At 40.6% G+C, this 19276-nt stretch overlaps 1 protein-coding gene across 1 annotated transcript in view; it reads right to left on the reverse strand.

The window, feature by feature from the left end:
• Window positions 1-10396: 10396 nt before the first annotated feature.
• LOC121644741 (2-lysophosphatidate phosphatase PLPPR4-like) overlaps window positions 10397-19276 on the reverse strand; it is a 62635-nt gene continuing 53755 nt past the window's right edge. Inside the window, exons 10-11 of the mRNA XM_041992909.1 lie at window positions 14054-14207; window positions 10397-12271 (exon numbers count right to left, since the gene is read on the reverse strand). Of these exons, the coding sequence (XP_041848843.1) occupies window positions 11397-12271; window positions 14054-14207 (1029 nt within the window). The 3' untranslated portion in view covers window positions 10397-11396. The remainder of the gene's footprint in view (window positions 12272-14053; window positions 14208-19276) is intronic.

Raw genomic sequence — 19276 nt, forward strand, 5'->3', positions numbered from 1 at the left:
GTGAAAGATGTTACTGTTCACTCCTGTGGGATTTGAACTTCAATTTCCCGGAGACGGATGCTCTACCGACTGAGATATCCAGCTGCACGTTCCGATCCCTCTGGCGTGTCTTCCCTTCCGACCCTGTGTTGACAACATCTGCCACCTGCTGCCACTATTCTACCTTACCAGAAATGCCCACGCCATGCCCACCAATTAAACATTTACATTTTCCAACGTGGTTCATCAGGATCTCTGTCTCACACCCCGAAAAATTCCGCTTCTTCCCTCTTTTCCCCTCCTGAGCCATCATGGAAATATGATGAATGTTTATTATAGGCGTTCACTTGACCTTTTATAGCCACCATGTGGGCGGGCCAAGGCGCTTCCTCACATGCGCTTGCTTTAGAGTTGATTCTGATTTAAAAATGGAAACAGGTGTAGGACATGAGTGCGCACGCTTTTATAAATCCCAAAGTGCGTCACATTTTCTTTTTGCATCACAGATGCCACCTGTAGTTTGCTACGTACATTTTGATAAATGAGGCCCCTGGACTGCATCTACAACCCGAGTCCAAAAGAGGGCCAGATTCATTGCTGTCCCCACCCACCCAGGCAATGCACTGTTTGACCGCCTCCATCAGGAAAGCAGTACAGAAACATTAAAACCACCAGAGAAAAACTCAGGGGCTGTCCCCACGATGCCGACTTGCAGTAAAACCGTAACAGTATTTTAGCAATCCACTCTTTCATCCCCATTAAACCAGGGATTAGCCTCCATGAAACCAATCATGTCAGCCTAGACAACTGTTATTTCCACATTTTAATCCTGTCCTTTTCTTCCTTTGTTTTCTTTTTATCTTTCCCTCTTCCTCTACCTCCCTGTCAGGTTCGGCACTGACATATAAAGACTAAAGAAAATAAGATTACATTAAAAATAATGAAAAAAAATCAAGGGCAGCCATGTATATAACATGTCTCCCTTGGTAGAGCAAATCTGTCAAGCAAAATATGGCACACAGACCACCGTTCTGTATGTTAGGATGCTGGACAGGACAGGGTAAAAAAAAAAAAAAAACAAAACAAAACAAAAAAACAATCATGTCTGAAACCAGGTACCAAGGTGGATGGGTGTGAGACCTCTGCTGTCTGTGGTATTGTGAGGACAGCGTAACTGCACAACCGGAGGATATGACGTCAATGTGACAATTGCGCCAAATACAACAACAATAATGGCATCTGCAACCAAATGTGTTGTGGTTCTGCTTCAGACAGTCCTGGCTTGTGTACAGCTTTAGCATCAAAATATACCATATACCATATATACCATACCATAAGCTAGCATTATACATAAAAACATTAGACCACTATAAATTTTCTATGGAAGAAACGAATTAGCATTACTTACCAGCTGTTGCAAATAATGAATGGTCAAGATGGTTTTGAAAACTTGTCTGTCTTATATTTATTCATTTTCTGTACCACTTACTCTAATTTAGCGTGGTGGGGTAGCTGGAGCCCACCCTGTCTAGGGTACACCTGGGCAGGTCACCACAGGGCCAACAACCACTCACACTCTCACTCCTAGGGACAATTTAGAATGACCAATTAACCTAACATGTATGTCTTTGGATGGAGTACCCAGAGAGAACCCACACAGACATGGTAAGAACATGCAAACTCCATATAAACTGTGCTATCCATGGAAGTGGACCAGGGTTAGTTTAAAGACAAAACCAGAAAGAATAACCGGATGAATCAAAGCTGTCGGCTATCTCTGATCCTGTAGAAGTGCTTGTATGTTTATGTTATTCCTGGAAATACTCAACACAACATGACACACAGACTGAGGACTACATGGTTTTTGATATCAAACCTTTATTTTGTAACAGAAACACTATCGCATAACAGAGACTTGAAGATGTCTGTCACTATCAGTACATTGTCACACAGGCTCTGTTAGCATGAAACATTTATTTAGTCACACTGTTCACATAACATCTCCGAGGTCCTGCTCAGCCAGAAACTACCACATGCAGACACAAAACTCTGCTCATGTGAAGCATCCAGGATTCACAGGATGGATGAGATGACTTCATTTCAGTAGCTGCCTCTTCATGTAGACATTTCTTCTCTTGCTGTTTTGGACTGATTTGTTTCCAGTTAAAGGACACTGTAAGTTCATTGTTAACTAGCTAATATGAAACAATAAAGGTAAGTGGACAAACCCATGAACTAAACTGGGACTGGAACTGTTCACAGCCAGCCTCAATTTTTGTTTTGAGTGAATTATTCTACCATAAGTCAAGTATATATTGTTTCACTGAAAAGCCAGAAAAACATGCCTATAATAAAGAATTTAAAAATCAGTTTACACGTAAAAAGCCACTGAGAGGAGTCATAAAAATTCAGATGATAAAATTCTCACTTAATAAAAGATGTGACATCTTTTTGTCTCCATAACATGACGTCTCTTTCGCATATTTTTACATAGCCCATTTACCAATCCTGATACAAGCCACAAGACTAAAATAAACAATATATATGGATTCTGTCGTTTGTATATCAGTGTCTGTTACAAGTGTTAAACCAAACAGAGCTTTGGTTCATATTTAGGTCCCAAACATCCAGGGTGAAAAACTGATAAAGTACTTAAAAAAAGCTGTCATGACTCGCTGGCTTTCAGAAAGTTCAGGTTGACTAAAATCCAGTGAGGATAAAATAACTTCCCTGGAGGTGAAGCAGCTTTTTCAATAATTACTAGAAAATGATTTACAACAGACTCGTTACTGCAGGAAAATGATCAGCCTCTGAACACGGAACAGGCTGAAAATGTCTGGTCTGTGCTAAAAAGTGGCATCTCCACCAAGAGAACCACCCAAACCTTCAGGCTGGGTTTACATCCAGGGTTTACTGATGAGTAGAAAGATACAAATGTGTATTTACAGCCCAGCCATCAGTCATACAAACAGCTCGTATCTTCAGCTGATTATAAATTTAATAGAAAAACACAGAACAAACCTAAACCTACACCAAGCACCCTGTAAGAAACGTCTACAGCATCATTTTTTGTGATAACTGGGAAATCTTCATTTTAAATCCCACTAACTTGTGTGACCACATGTACCAGGTTCCTGTACCTGGTTCCTGTACCAGGTCCCTGTACCAGGTTTCTGTACCAGGTCCCTGTACCAGGTTTCTGTACCAGGTTTCTGTACCTGGTTCCTGTACCAGGTCCCTGTACCAGGTTACAGTCCAGTGGTTCTGTCTGATCAGTCTGTAAGAAATGCAGAGAAAACAGCAAGTAGTCCTTTTTTTTGACATTTCTGTATAAGGTAGTAGAATTAGGTAGATTAATGTCAAAAATCAAAGTGCCATCTGTTTGAACAGCTGTTCAGCACATTTCAGGTCTCCCAGTCAGACCATAACCCGTCCTGAATGTCTGCTAGGACCGGTAATAACAACGAGCAGCTCAAACTACGGTTCAGGTCTTCGCTCTGGACCAGTGATGTTGTTCAAGCAAACTTTAGTTCTTGGTCTCACTGTGATGATAAATATGAGTAAGTCTGTGTTAGCGTCCATCGGTCGGACATGCATGGAGAGAAAATCATGTCATTGTGTATGTGTAATACATGATTTATAAACCTGCAAAATTCTGTGTGGTTCCTGCACACATCAAAAAATTACAAACACAAAATAAATGAGACACACACAAATTACCAAAACGCACAAACAATATTTAACTCTATTCTTTTTTACCTCTAACATCAGAAATCTAATAGTTTTATGTTCAAGGAGGCGCTGACCAGATAAATCCTTGTGCACGAGAGGCTTAAGACTCTTAATGCTGTTGGGATCCTCACAGGTTTGTGTAGATGGTGTGTTTAAGTGCTGGTGAAAAGCTGGGTCATGTGGAATTTTGTCTTTAGTTATTTAAAAGTGTGAAGAATAGTTTGTAGATATCTAACTAGAAAATGTCTTTTTCAGACTAGAGAGGAGAATCAGATGAAAATCCAAATTACCCAGCTTTCCACCAACACTTAAACGCATCATCTACACACAAAAGTGAGTCTCCCAGAAGCGTTAAAAGTCTCAAAACTCCTTGTGCGTAAACTGATCTGTGCAAGTTTTTTCTGTTCATATCTGGTGATTTGCACACACGTATTTAAGGATTTATCTGTGTTGGAGCCTCTTTAAACACAAAACTATTAGATCTGTGATGTTGAAGATTAAAAATTTGTGTGTAAAATATAGATTGTTGTTTATTTTTGTAAAATGTGTGCGTGTAAATTTATTTTATGTTTGTAATTTCTAGAGATGTGTATGTGCGTGCATTTGAACTCAACGTTACACACTTATTAGTTTACACAGTTTACAAATCATGCATTTTACATGCACGATACTGAGTCTATTTTACCTCCATGGACCTGAAGTAACCATGTTCACCTTCTTCGTTGCATTTGGTTGCAGTTAATATTCAGCAACACTTATCATAGGAAAAGCTGTAAAATCTAAGCCCTCATTCAGGCAGAGATATTTTGTGGCAGAACATGATGATCAGTCCCTGCGGCCGGGAACCGTCTTCAGCCAATCAAACAGGCTTAATGAAGTCTAATTGGCCAGTAATGCAGCAGTAATACTGCTTCTCAGAAATACTGTTTTTGGCCCACAGCAATGGTAAAAGATAAATAAATAAATCCTATTACAGCAACCCACCTACATCACAGGCCTTAGGCGCTGATTGTTGTTATAGAATATTTATATATAGAACAAATGACATCTTTATGTTCTGTTATCTGTCCTGTAAATGTCTTTTAGTCCACCCCTCCAAAAAGACAGAAAGAAAAGAGAAGAGAAGCTCTGCATCTTGGACATTTTAGCCTGTAAATTACTAAGTATGTTTTCACAGTTTGAAACTGACTTAGAGTAACAAAATATTTGTAAATCTAACTACATTTAGTGGAAGTCCATCCTTATCCCAAACATTTTTTCTCAGAAACACAAAAATAACACAAGCAAATCATACGGTTCAGAAATAAACAGGATTAGACAGATAATGAACAGAAAAGGGGGCATTTTTCAGAGTAATATATATATACTGTAAAAAAACTGTAGTTTTCTTTTTTAAAATGATATTTTCATGTTTTCTTGTATTTTCAAATATAGGGAGATACCAATAAGATCATGGAAACAGGCTGCAAATGTACACAAATTATTATTTTTTTTTAAAGGAAACCGAATTTTATTTCACATAAGGATACTATTATACATTTTCATTCAAATTTGAGTCAGTAACTTTATTTATGATGCTTATTTATGCTGGAATATAACTGTTTAATCTTTACAGTGTAAAATTTAGTCAAATATTTTCTGAACAACTGTAGAAGACAACCTACTTTACAGAATAAATTAATTCAGTGTGATGATTAAACAAAGTACCTGACAAACACAGTTAGGTCCAAAACCAAAGGCGTCCATACTCTGTAAATGGTGACAGGTGTTCAGATTATTTAGACAAATGTTTGCAGTCTATTTCCATACTGTTATTGGTATTTTAAAAAATATCTGAAAAAAAGTTAAACAATGGGGTAAATACCTGTAATAATATGTTTTTGTTGTTTTACAGTGTACAAGCGTAATGAGTGGAACAACCCAGAATGTCTGAGAAGTAGTTCACCATCATTTCATAACGAGATAAACTTTTTACAGGACAGATTAAAAATGAAAATGAAAAATGACACCCTCTCTCTCTGACCTCTGTGGTGGCAGCACTAGAAAAGGATCTCAGACTCCATGAACTCTGGCTGACTTTCTCAAAAAGGTTTATGTTGTAGTGTTTTAGGTCTGTATAATTATGTAATCGAGATTAATGAGTTTTAAAAGAGAGCATCCCATGCAAAGAGCATCTCAAACAAATCCACACTGATTCCAGGAAATGCTCCTGAACAATACCTGTTATTTTATATCCGTGATATGCTTCCAGTGAAGGGCTGTGAGCTTTAGCTGTTTGAGCTAATGCTAGTGTTAGCACTGCTAGCTTGGGGTTATACCTCGGAAACACCTCAAAACTCTACCATCCCATACCACCACATCTAAAACCATCTAACAACCGACGTTATTAAAGGTTTGACTGTTTTGCTATTGATGCTAACTGCTAACTAAAATTATACCAACTGAGAAGTTAGCAAAAAAACAAAACAAAACAACAACAAAAAAAAAACAAAACAAACAAAACAACAAAACTTCACTCCTTATTTTAACCTCACAGTAAATAAATTCAACTTGAACATGTTCATGATGTTATAATCGTGTGAACTGAACACATTTTAAGCCCAGGTTGCATTGAACATCGCTAACATTCAGTACGGATCCCGTTCACATCTGTGTTCATAAAACATCCCTAATATAAATAATCACAAGTATGCATACACATTCATCACATAAAAACCAGCAGCTCTCTGAAAGACTGATTGTGCTGCTGTTTTTCGGTACAGTCACAAGGTTTCTAAGCAAGTCTCCATTAAAATGACAAATATAGAATATATAAACCCCAACTTTAAACTTAAAATATCTTCTTCATATCAAAATACTCTCTTCATTTGTCAAAGCAGTGTTTCCAACCTTTCCTCTGGAAATAAAAACAATTTTTATTCCTCCTTTATTTATAATATATTTTTTTCCTTTAAATTTGAATTTGATTAAGAAATGGCTGATCCAAAGGCAACACCAATCCTTCTTACACTGGGCTTAGTCAGCAAATAGCAGATATAATATCAGGATCATTATTTCACATTATTTACAACTGTTATCCCACTATGATGCTAACAATGCTTAAAAAAATCAAATAAAAAGATAAAAATAAAACGATTAGTGCTGCAACACTACAGTGTACAATGGTTACCAGAAGAATGGGCACTAAAGCCTTCATAAACCCTTCTCATAAGTTGGTAATTTATATATTATTACTCTATTAAATGCACGAACCACAAATGTCAAGTCTATGTGTAAAATTTAAACAACAACTAAAAATCTCTGCTGATGAAACGGAAACATTTCATCATGTGATGAAAATATGAGCTGATAGTGAATCTGATGGAAAAACCTGGAACAGGAGCAACAAAAGGCTGGAAAAGTACCTGGTACAAACCAGAAACACCTGGAGGAGCATTTAACAACTAATCAGGTTACCTGGCAACAGGTCAGTAACATCACTGGTATAAAAGGAGCATTTCAGAGAGGCAGAGTCTCTCAGATGGAAAGATGGACAGAGCTTCACCATCTGAGACAAACTGGATCTAAAACTGTGGAACAATTTCAGAAAAATGTTCCTCAGACTTTGGAGATCCTCCATCTACAGTGTAGAATATCATTAGCTTATTTAAAGAATCAATAGGAATCTCTGTGTGCAGGGGACAACTGAATGTCAAAGCCAGATTAAGGCCAACTGGCACTGCACCCAGAGAAGAGTCCAGCTGCTGAACTGGCCTGCTTAAAGTCCAGACCTTTCACCAATACACAACATCTGGACCATCATGAAAAATAAGCTGACACAGTCACTGAGTTGTCCAGTGGGTTCACACACTAAGAACTAATTTTTTGTGTGTTTTGGGTACACACCGTGCTTAACATCACCCTGGAACTACTTTTTACACCGTGCCGAACATCACCCTGGAACTACTTTTTACACCGTGCCGAACATCACCCTGGAACTACTTTTTACACCGTGCCGAACATCACCCTGGAACTACTTTTTCCACCATGCCGAACATCACCCTGGAACTACTTTTTCCACCATGCTGAACATCACTCTGGAACTACTTTTTCCACCATGCTGAACATCACCCTGGAACTACTTTTTACACCGTGCCGAACACCACCCTGGAACTACTTTTTCCACCGTGCCGAACATCACCCTGGAACTACTTTTTACACCGTGCCGAACATCACCCTGGAACTACTTTTTCCACCATGCTGAACATCACTCTGGAACTACTTTTTACACCGTGCCGAACATCACCCTGGAGCTACTTTTTCCACCATGCTGAACATCACCCTGGAACTACTTTTTCCACCATGCTGAACATCACCCTGGAACTACTTTTTCCACCATGCTGAACATCACCCTGGAACTACTTTTCACAGACGTGTTGCTGCATCAGATTCACTATCAGCCCATGGTAAAATGTCTCAGTCCCATCATCTGGTATGTTGTTTATCTTCTATTGGGAATAAAATATGAGTTGTTGAGATTAATAAATCTTTGCATTTTGGTTTTATTTACATTTTAAACAGAGACCCAACTTATTTGGAAGTTAGGGTTATATTTAGTTGTAAAGGACAATCTCTCTGCCAGCTGAGTATCAACTATGTGCCTATCACATTTAACCATTTATAATAATTTCCAAAATAAATGTTGAAACAATAAAATCCAAAGTCCTCACCACTGACTTATTTTGTACAATATTATAAAAAAATCAAAACATCAACACACATACAGTGTATTACAATTAGCAGCATCATCTCCAGTAACATCATGAACTAAATATTCATGGCTCTGCACCGACAAAAAAGTAACCTCAGCAGAGCAGAAGCACAGATATTATATTGATATCTACAAAGCAAGAGTTGTTTTTTTTCACAGTCATCAAGCCTCAGTAACTGTGCTTTCTGTTTCACAGCCCACTGTCAGGGTGCTGTGTGTTTTTAGGCAGATTCCCATCAGAAGAAAGAGTCCTTCCTCTGCTAACAGCTACACGACTCATCTACAGCCACAATCCTTTCCTCTGATGGCACCAAGTGAAGGAAGAATGTAAACACACCTAAAGTCTATTTAAATAACCAGATCACCTGCAGAAGAATGATCTATGCTTAATGAATTAACCACACACGCAAAATAGTGAAGGTAAACCTTTCTACTCCAACAGAGCCAGTATCAACAGAACCAGTACCAACAGAGCCAGTACCAACAGAGCCAGTACCAACAGAACCAGTACCAATAGAACCATTACCAACAGAGCCAGTACCAACAGAGCCAGTACCAACAGAGCCAGTACCAACAGAACCAGTACCAATAGAACCATTACCAACAGAGCCAGTACCAACAGAACCAGTACCAATAGAACCATTACCAACAGAGCCAGTACCAACAGAACCAGTACCAATAGAATCATTACCAACAGAGCCAGTACCAACAGAGCCAGTACCAATAGAATCATTACCAACAGAGCCAGTACCAACAGAACCAGTACCAATAGAATCATTACCAACAGAGCCAGTACCAATAGAATCATTACCAACAGAGCCAGTACCAACAGAGCCAGTACCAACAGAACCAGTACCAATAGAACCATTACCAACAGAGCCAGTACCAACAGAGCCAGTACCAATAGAATCATTACCAACAGAGCCAGTACCAACAGAGCCAGTACCAACAGAACCAGTACCAATAGAACCATTACCAACAGAGCCAGTACCAACAGAACCAGTACCAACAGAACCAGTACCAATAGAACCAGTACCAACAGAGCCAGTACCATCAGAGCCAGTACCAATAGAACCAGTACCAACAGAGCCATTATCAATAGAACCAGTACCAACAGAGCCAGTAATAGAGCCATTACCAATAGAACCAGTACCAACAGAGCCAGTACCAACAGAGCCAGTACCAATAGAACCAGTACCAACAGAACCAATGGTGCATCAGAGTACCGAGAAAAGATTTCAACAGTAAGAAAAAACAAACAAAAAAAAAGGTTTCATCCAAATAAAACAGAATTACAAATTTAACAAAAACAAAAGTTTATTGTTATATTTTAAAAATTATTCATGTATAAATTAATTTACTATCTAGCAGTAATTATTTAAAAACTGCACAGCCCGTCTACAGCTTGCAGAGATGCAAAAAAATACAAACAAGACAAAATAAAAATGAGGCCTGATTATTTTAGATTTTTAGAGTTCTTTTAGCAAAAATATGACTCTGTATGAACTTTCGAGGAATAAAAGTAGTCATGAAATATAACAAACTTCTTGGGAAGCCCAAAATTGTAATAACCTTATATCTTTAATCAGATTCTCTTTAATAATTTGACATTTTATAGTTAACTATGACAAAATTTATAACATTCTACTTTAACCCCTCAACGTATCATGTTTGATTCTGGATCAATTTATGGTAAAAACTTGAATCATTACACACCTTTAGTACACAATCTAATACTTGTCTTCTGCCCCCTGGTGGACACATTTTACATTAAAATAATTTTTATGTATCACACATACTGTAAATATGTGTAAAATATTATTATTACTTTTCGGGTTAGACTTTAAGGGGTTAATTTCTGACTCTTCCAAAAGAATTTTGCATTCAGATTTTTTTTAATGTTAACTGTCATGTAAAAAAGGTATTTTTAAACTTTTATCATTTTAAAATTATGTAAAATCTTCTGTTCAATCATATAACCTTTTCATGTTTCACAAATTTATTTAACATTTTCATAAAATTGTTCTATTTTCTGAAAATATGACAGCTGTAAATCACATTTAGCTGCCAAATATTGGAACTATATTAGACTCATAACAGTAAAATAATGAGCTAGTTAAAGAATCCAAACAAACAAATAAAAAATTATTTCCTCATGTGTTGGATTCAAAAGCTGCCTTCACTAAAAAACAACGCGTCTGCAACACAATAAGGAGCATTTATATACGGCACACATTTAAATGCACTTAAATGAAAAAGAAAATGTTTGTTTTATGATATATTTCACCACAATATAAACGCCATAAAATTGTTTTTATCCAATACTTTAACAATCCCATTATAACCAGCAACAAGCTGTTACTGCCATGTCTGATCAGCATCGTAGCCTCTCAAATGTACATCACAGGTATGAGTTTTGAATATAAATTTCCATCTAAGAGCATGTGATTATACTGTAACATCAATACGTAGTTAACCAGCTTATGAAAAATGGAAAGGTCTCTGTAAATGGAACCATCCTCGCTGGCAGGGAGATGTTGGACTGTAGCAAATGCTGTGATCTCTCCTTGTAAGATGACTCAGCAGTTTATTTAGCTTGTTGTCCGTGTGCCTTAATAGCAGATTTACAAAACGTTGTCATGTCTGTCCAGCAGTCCATGATAAAAAAAAAAAAAAGCCAATTAAATAATAACAAAAAGTCAAGTTATGGCAGGAGTCCATAAGCCAAAATTATTCAGGAGCCCATTGCTTATTGGACTTAATGCACCGGTGATACCATTAAAAAGGACTTTGCTGAACTGGATATAAACCAGTTTTGATGCTTGTAGGACACAGATGATTATCATGATGTTGCCTAATCAGACATTTGAGAAGATATTTTTGGTGTCTCCTGTTGGATGGATCACCCAGGTGTAGATAAATGGACTTAACACCCTCATTCCTTATAGGCCAACCCCAAATTAGGAGGTGGAGTGTGAGTCAGGATAGGCCGGGGTAAGGTAGGTGGAGGAGTTGGGCTTGGACGGCCATAGAAACCCTGCATCTGCCTGGTGGGGAAATTGGGTTGGATGGGGTTTTCTTGAAAACTTCTAAGGTTTTCGTGGAAACGGTTGCTGCTCTCGTTGTCGAGGCAGTGGCTGTCTTCACAGGGGCGGTGGTTGTTGTGGAGCTCAGGGGTGGGACTTCGGTCTGGGACGTGGACGTTGGTGCTGCTGCTCTTCCTCCTCAGACTGGATTCTCGGCTGGACGAGGCCACTGATTGGCTGTCTGAACCCCCATCACTGCTGGCGGCGGTCCCCTCCACAGGGGTGACCCTGATAGTAGTGACAGCATGGGGGTGGGGGTGGAAGGGAGGAGCAAAAGTGGCGGTGGGGGTGAATGGCATGTTGGAGGAGTTGGGATGGACAGCAGGGTGAGCGTTGTTAAAATTTGGATTGTTGGGATTATTAGGATTAAAATTAGGATGCTGGAAATTGTTAGGATTATTTGGATGTAGGGGATGCAACGGGTGCACAACATGTGCATGGCTGATGTACACGCCTCCTCCCCCTCCTCCGTCCGATTCTGTCCCTATCACACTCCTCTTCCCATCCACCGAGCCTCCATCCCTCAGAGAATCACAGCTTTCCGTGTGTCTGTTTAGGTCATTCATGGTGAATGCCGTCTGCCGGAGGGATGCTCGTTGTTCTGGTGGTTTCCATCGCCAGGAGCCACTTCCGTCAGTGCTTGGAGGTTTCACCACGGGCTTGTTTTGTCTGGACTCGGGGTGGGCTTCCACACGGACTATACTGCCGCTTCTTTCCAATCCTCCTAAAATAGCAAAACAAACAACTTAATTATCTTGATGTTGTGCTGATGGAAAAGCATGCAACTAAGTGAATCAAAACTACATTTGGAGTACCTCAAAGCTCAGGTTTAAGACTTCTCTTTCCATGTGATTCTTAAATTCATTGAGTGAATTTAAACTGTGGGGTGGCCATTGCTTAGTAGAAATTAGCCCAGACCACTCCACCACTCAACTGGTAAAGTGGTGTTTCAATCAGAAAGCCAGTCCTTTGATTCCTTCTGCATCCATAGAAGCCACTAGCTCTGTCTACATGGGCAAATATTCCTTCTACCCGATCCGAAATCAATCTGATCAGACATTCCAGCTGACAACTTTCCTGAAATGCATCACATCACCTAACCCCCACATGATTAAACCATGAGCAGAAAGAGCAAACACCTTCTGAATAAGGTTATATGAAAAGGTTTAATCCTTAAAACTCCAGGACATTTTTTGCTATTTTTGGTCCACCTGTTTATACAAGACACAGAAGCTGAATCCTTTAAATCCCAGCCAGCATCAGTCATGATGTCTCCAGCCTCAGCTGTCAGATTCTGAGGCTAAAATGATGTAAAATGATTGTATGAATAGATGTAGCAGCATAAAGGCCGACCAGAAGAAGAAAACAGAATTTATTACTAACAGAACTTTGTAGAAATAACACACAGATCAACAGTGACCAAACCTTTTCTCATCTCATCGTTCTCTCAAGTCTTGGCTTTCAGGAGAAAAAATATTGTTATTGAAACAAACACACAACAGAAACTATTTCCATGTTTCCACTTTTTACTCATTTCCAGTTATTCCTGCTACTATTTACCTGCTATCCTCACTAAACCAACTCCAGCTCAGCTACTTTGTGGCGCCACCGTGCATCAGAAACGTCTTCTTGGCTTTATTCCAGCCATAGAGGAGCATTATTTTTCTTCTTTTCACACACACATAGAACTTTCTGCTCACTGGCTGATCTTTGGCTGCTCCTGATTGGACGTTACCGTCAATCTAAGCTCTCTGATTGGTGGAAAGTCTGACAGGAAGTGGCTTCATCATCATGTCCAGGTCTAAATAGAGGTCTCTTAGCAACATAGTAGTGATGGTGATGTTTTTATGATGAAATGTGATAAATAATGCTGTTATCATGGATCATTGTGGATTTACCAGATAGAGTCTATGAATAAAACTACATTTAGTGGCTGGATTGTAAACCTCCTGGATGGGATAGAAATGTCTGGAACACTTTTGTAGATCACCTAAAGGGTAGCTATCCATCATAATTTACCCCACAGAGCTACACACTACCACTACGCAGACACTGGTGGTGACAGATGAGATAGACCTCGAGGAGACCTGCTGGAAGTTTAAGGGTTAAACCACCACTCTCGATTGGATAAAAAATTATTTCCATTCAAAGTGGATTGAAAGATATGAGGTGTTTCTATGACGCATTCTTATTCTGACTGGACCTTCGATCGGATCAAAAGTGCTCCATTTAACGCAGCTAATGAACCCCACATTGCCCCCTCAGCCATACGTTGATCAGACTGCAGAGAAAATCTGTGAAAAACTGTCAATAAAAGACCATCAACCACTGAGCAGGAGACTTTGGTTATGCACTTAAAATAACTAGTCATCAGATGAGCCAAACTTTCCTCCAGTTAAATAAAAACTGAGCATTATTGTTGTTATGTGCATCAGAGCCCAGCTTAACTAGCCAACAGCATCTCAGAAGCCTTTCTGCTGTATGGAATCTAAAATAGAGTACAGACCTCCTCCCACTGCTCCGGTGGTAGAGGCTGGTGGTGATGGGTCTTGGTCCGTCAGAGCTCGGTACCGGATGGATCCAGTGCAGCTAACAGTGCTTCCTCCGTCCTCTGACCGAGCAGAATGAAGCAGACCTTGCTGTTTGGATAAGGCTATTACCTGGAAATCATAGATGCACAACAAAATGCAGACAGTTACACATTTTGCTGGGATACATAAATAAGTATCAACCAACAGCATCATTTGGTGAAGATGTGGATAAAAACCTCTTCTTTTCCCACCTACTCAAGGCACAACTTTATTTGTTTCTGGAAACACTGGACTGGGTTTGAGATTGTCAAAAACCGGACACCTTGGTAGCCGGGGGAATTATCATTTTGAGCCAAGTGTTAATTCTTTCTGTTCAATGTTTGCCCCTTTATAAAGCAACAATGATACAAACTAAATAAATAAAAACTAAAAAATAAAGCCTTATGTATTTATGCAGAACTGATGTGGTCTTCCAGCCCCCTGCTTTGCATGTCATGCACTGAGGTTCTTGCATCACCACCGAGGAAAATATGGGTCTTTTCTGTAGTTTGTGAATTATCATAGCTACATTTCAGGATTTTCTAGTTGTTGATGCCCTTCTTTCAAAGAAGAAGATGGCTTATGCTTGATGTAAATATTGTACCAATCTAAACCAAAGTATCTCTTAATGTATAAATCCACTGGACAACTCAGCTTACTCAAAAAAAAAAAAAAAAAGACAACTAAGTGACTGTGTCAGCATGCAGAGGATGAGGAATGAGGAGTGATCAGAGATGATGAATGGTGAGTGAGGTCGTGCAAATGTGACCATGCCTCCACAGAGGCTACAGGCAGACTAGGGCGGCCCAGAGACCTGGGCCATCAGCAGCAATCCCGGAGCATGAACCCAAGCCACCCCACCACGAAGACCACCCCGGACCCACCCTGAGGGCAGCAGAGGAATGCCCAAGCCAGAGGCCCCCACGGTCACGGGGCAAAGGCCATGGCGGGCCAAGATCAGCAGCCATTTACTTCACCAGGCACTGGCCATCCAGGGAAGCCAGAGCAAAGGACCCAGGGCCCCAAGAGCCCAGAGGCATCCCCACAAAGCAGAGGGTCACCAGCACAGGAGGACCAGGCCCCATCCGACAACCACCCAGCAAGGGCCAGCACCCACCCCAGATTTAATTCACGTCCTAAAAAGGGGTGGAGGCTACATTGCATCCAGACATGAGCATCTCTTTGACCCTGAAGTGGAGCATTTGTTGTCAATGTTCACGAGTGGTCAATGTTGGAAAGGTGCTGCAGCTCCATACAAAATAGGCTCTGTTATTTTAACTCAAGCCGTGACGCTCTTGCCCAGATATGAGCAATTATTTTGGGGCAGACTCCCTGCCAATGTGCCAACATCACCCAGTAGCACTGTTATTGTAAAGCCAACCAACTCCAAAGCCATGCCACAAGGTGCTCATGCTGGGCAGCTTATCACGCCTCGTTGGGGTGATAGATGGGTACCAATGACAGTGTTGAACCCATCTGACAAAGCCATTAAACCTAAAAGGAAATGTAAACTGGCTGATGTATCGCCATGTTTGGCAGTTGAAGATGTTGATGCCTTTCAGGGTCTACATGTGGTTGCAGAGGGAAAAAAAGTCCATCTTATGAGCAACATGTTGCTGAGCTGGCCAGTAATCTGTCTGATTTGGGGCTAGGTGACATTGACTTGGATACTTGTCAGGTCAGTGAGGCCTGTAAGTCTCGTCTGTTGCAGCTGCTGACCGAGTATGAAGATATCTTCTCTAAACATCCTCTGGACTGCGATGAGGTTGAGGCATATACATACTGCATTCATCTTGTAGATGATCGGCCCCGTCACTTGCCATACAGTCGAGTTCCACCAGCACATTACCAGAAATCAAGGCAGGTCCTCACAGACATGGAGGAAAAGGGGATTATTAGAAAGTCCTCAAGTGACTATGCCTCAACCTTGGTGATGGTGTAGAAAAAAGATGGCGGGCTGTGGATTTGCAATGACTTCAGGTGGCTGAATGCCTGAACTATGAAAGATGCCCACCCTCTCCCGCATCAATCTGACAGTCTGCTCTCGATGGCAACTGCCTCTTTAGTACCATGGAACTCACTTCTGACTTTTTCAACATCCTGATACCTGAAGACAACAAGAAGTGCACAGCTTTCACAACTTCCCTCAGGCTATGTGAGTACAACTGCATTCCACTGGGTCTGTGTAATAGCCCAGCCTCTTTATGAGAATGATCGTTAGTATCTTTGGAGACATGAACTTAACTCTTGTGTTACCTGGATGACCTTCTTGTCTTTGCACCATCAGAGGATGAAGGCATATCAAGACCCAACACAGTGTTTCAGAGGTTGTGAGAGAACAATCTTAAACTCACTCCTAAGAAGTGCCACTTGCTACAGAAGTGTGTCAACTTTCTTAGTCATGTCATTGATGGCAGGGATGTGTCTATGGATCCTTCCAAGATAGAGGTCATTACCAACATGGTTGTTAAAGATCTCATGGAGGTTGATGGTTGCACACCTTCTGTTTGAATGGATGCATGTGAGATTTGCTGGGTGCCAAAACTTGCATCCTTTGATCTCAAACATCTCCCTGTGAAGTGAAATGTTGTCAGTGATGCCCTCAGCCGTGACCTCTTTGCAAAATCAGTTGGTCAAAGGCTGCTGAAAGAATCATAATCATCTCTACTTCGAGAAGCCGATGAGATTGAAGAGAGTTCAGTCCAGGTATTTTCAGGTTCACCTGTCAAACTCAGTCTCTTGGTTCATCAGACTGTCAAACATTCAGTGGTGCATATGACCAAACTGAAACTGAAATCAGAGCTCTTTGTGAGGCTCATTGCGACTAGACTTAAGCAGCAGAGTCTTGAGCACTCTGTCTGACACACCAAGTCACAAAGATATCAGGTGGTCAGGATGTATTGCCCATGTTCTTTACCTAGGAGTTGCAGTCTAGCCAACAGCAGGACCCTGTGATTTCTAAAGAGTTGCCTTTTGTTGCTGCCAGAAAAAGACCATCCAGGTGTGAGAGGCATTGTGCTGACTTGAAAGTCTTTAGACTGTTCAAGCAATGGGACGAATTTGGAGTCTGTGATGAGGTGCTGTATAGGGTGTCAAAAGAGCCCATGTCCAAGCAAAGAAGATTCCAGTTTGTGCTGCCTCAGTGTCTACAGGACTCAGCACTGTCAGGTATCCACGACGTAGTACACCATCAAGGCAAGGACCGCACTCTCTCACTGGCAAGGCACCACTTTTATTGGCCTGATATAGAGAAGGATGTGCATACATATGTCAGATGTTGTCAGAGGTGTACGCTTGGAAAATCACCACAACCTGCTGCCCCAACTCTGCACCATTGGAGGTGGTGTGTTTAGACTTTAGACGTCAGCAGAGGATAGCAAGCAGCAGTCCAGCAGTCAGTGGTTGTCCTTGAAGTTACCGACCACTTCACCAAGCTTGCTCATGCATTCCCTTGTGCCAACCAGATAGCAAAACAGGTTGCCAAAAAGCTCTAGTATAATGTGTTCTGTGTTTATGGTTTTCTGAAACACTACATTCTGGCCAAGGCACAAGTTGAGAGAGCAACCTTGTAACCTCATTTCCAATGGGAAATGAGGTAACTGAGCAATTCAACCGCACCTTATGCTGCATTTTGTGTACCCTTTCCCTTAAAGAGAAACAACGATGCCCGGGGCAAATCCAGTCTCACATGTTTGCCTAAAATGCCACTGTTCATGAAACAACTGGTTATGCGCCCTTCTTCCAGATGTTTGGGTGTGTTCCTAGACTTCCAATGGAAATTATGTTCAAGTAAGTTTCTTTATTACCCCAAATTGTTGACTCTTACTCATATACCAAGTCTCTTCTTTTCCATGAAAAATTGCTCAGAAACACTCTTTATCCGAGCAGCAATACCAAGTCCACCAGTACAACAAGCGCGTCACAAGAACTTGCCTGTCTGTTGGGGATCAGGTTTTGGTGGCATATAAAGGTGAATGAAAGAAGAAAAAGGTTGCTGATAAATGGGAGGATTGCATGTATACAGTTATAGGGATGAATCCAAATATCCACGTCTATAAAATCCAGGATGCTGTCAGACTCACAAAAGTTGTGCACAGGAATCTTGTTCTGGATGTCAACTTCCTGCTGCTCCCTAAGATTGATGCTGCATCTAATGTGTCACTAAACAGTGGAGGATCTGAACTGGATGATGATGACAGTAGAGCTGAGACTGTTTCAATGCCTGGAGGTTCGTGCTCCAGGGATAGCAGGTTGGGGTCTGTAGTTTCATCACTTGCAGACTCATGAGTCTGAATTGACTGATTCAAATGTCCTGATGCCCCTTGGTCCAGTATCTAGTCCTGCTGGTGCCTCTGCTGACAATCCATCCACTTCATTTGTGCCAAATGTTGACACTTCTGTTTACACTGCCTCACGTGCACATGATGGTGCTGATGGCCAGGTTAGGACACATGCAGGAAGGCTGGTGAAATCAGTGAATACACTGATAAAATCTATGATTGAGAAACAATTCTTTAAGGGCCTTACCTTTTCATTTGGTAGCTGTTCTGTCTCTTCTCTTTCGTGTTTTGAGCTGAACTCTGTTGTACATTATATACTTGTACATGTCAAGATTGTTCCTGTTTTTGTTTATTGTTATTGAGCATTAAATGTTAATGTGTAGCAGACATGCATGTATCCATGTGCCAGGTTTTATATTTTGATTTATGACGAAATGTTTTTAGGGCAAATTTCTTTTGGCCAGGTGATGTGTGGCGTAAGAGGCGTCACACAGGGCAAGGGGAAATGGGAGGCCTGATCACCCTCTTTCCTCCCTGAACCTTGCATGAAGGGTAACTTTTCAGGTCACTGTGGAGACTTGATCTTTCTTTTTACTTGTGCCAGTATGAGCCAGTATGAAACATGTCCTCTTTACTTTCCTGCAGTAGATCTGTCATCTATATCATGGTGAATTTCATGAAGGGTAATTGTAACAAAAGTGATGTGTGTTTGATTTTATGTTTGAAATACCACTAAATCCTGAGTATGCTAGAAAATCTTTGTTTTCCCTATGTTCAGAGTATGTTCAGTGGTTTGCTTATACTCCAGTTGTAATACATGTACTGTCTCTTTAAGACGTAGCTGTTTGAGGACGTCAGCGCTGTGCCGTTTTCAGCCCA

This window comes from Melanotaenia boesemani, chromosome 8 (assembly GCF_017639745.1).
Source record: "Melanotaenia boesemani isolate fMelBoe1 chromosome 8, fMelBoe1.pri, whole genome shotgun sequence".
Lineage (NCBI taxonomy): Eukaryota > Metazoa > Chordata > Actinopteri > Atheriniformes > Melanotaeniidae > Melanotaenia > Melanotaenia boesemani.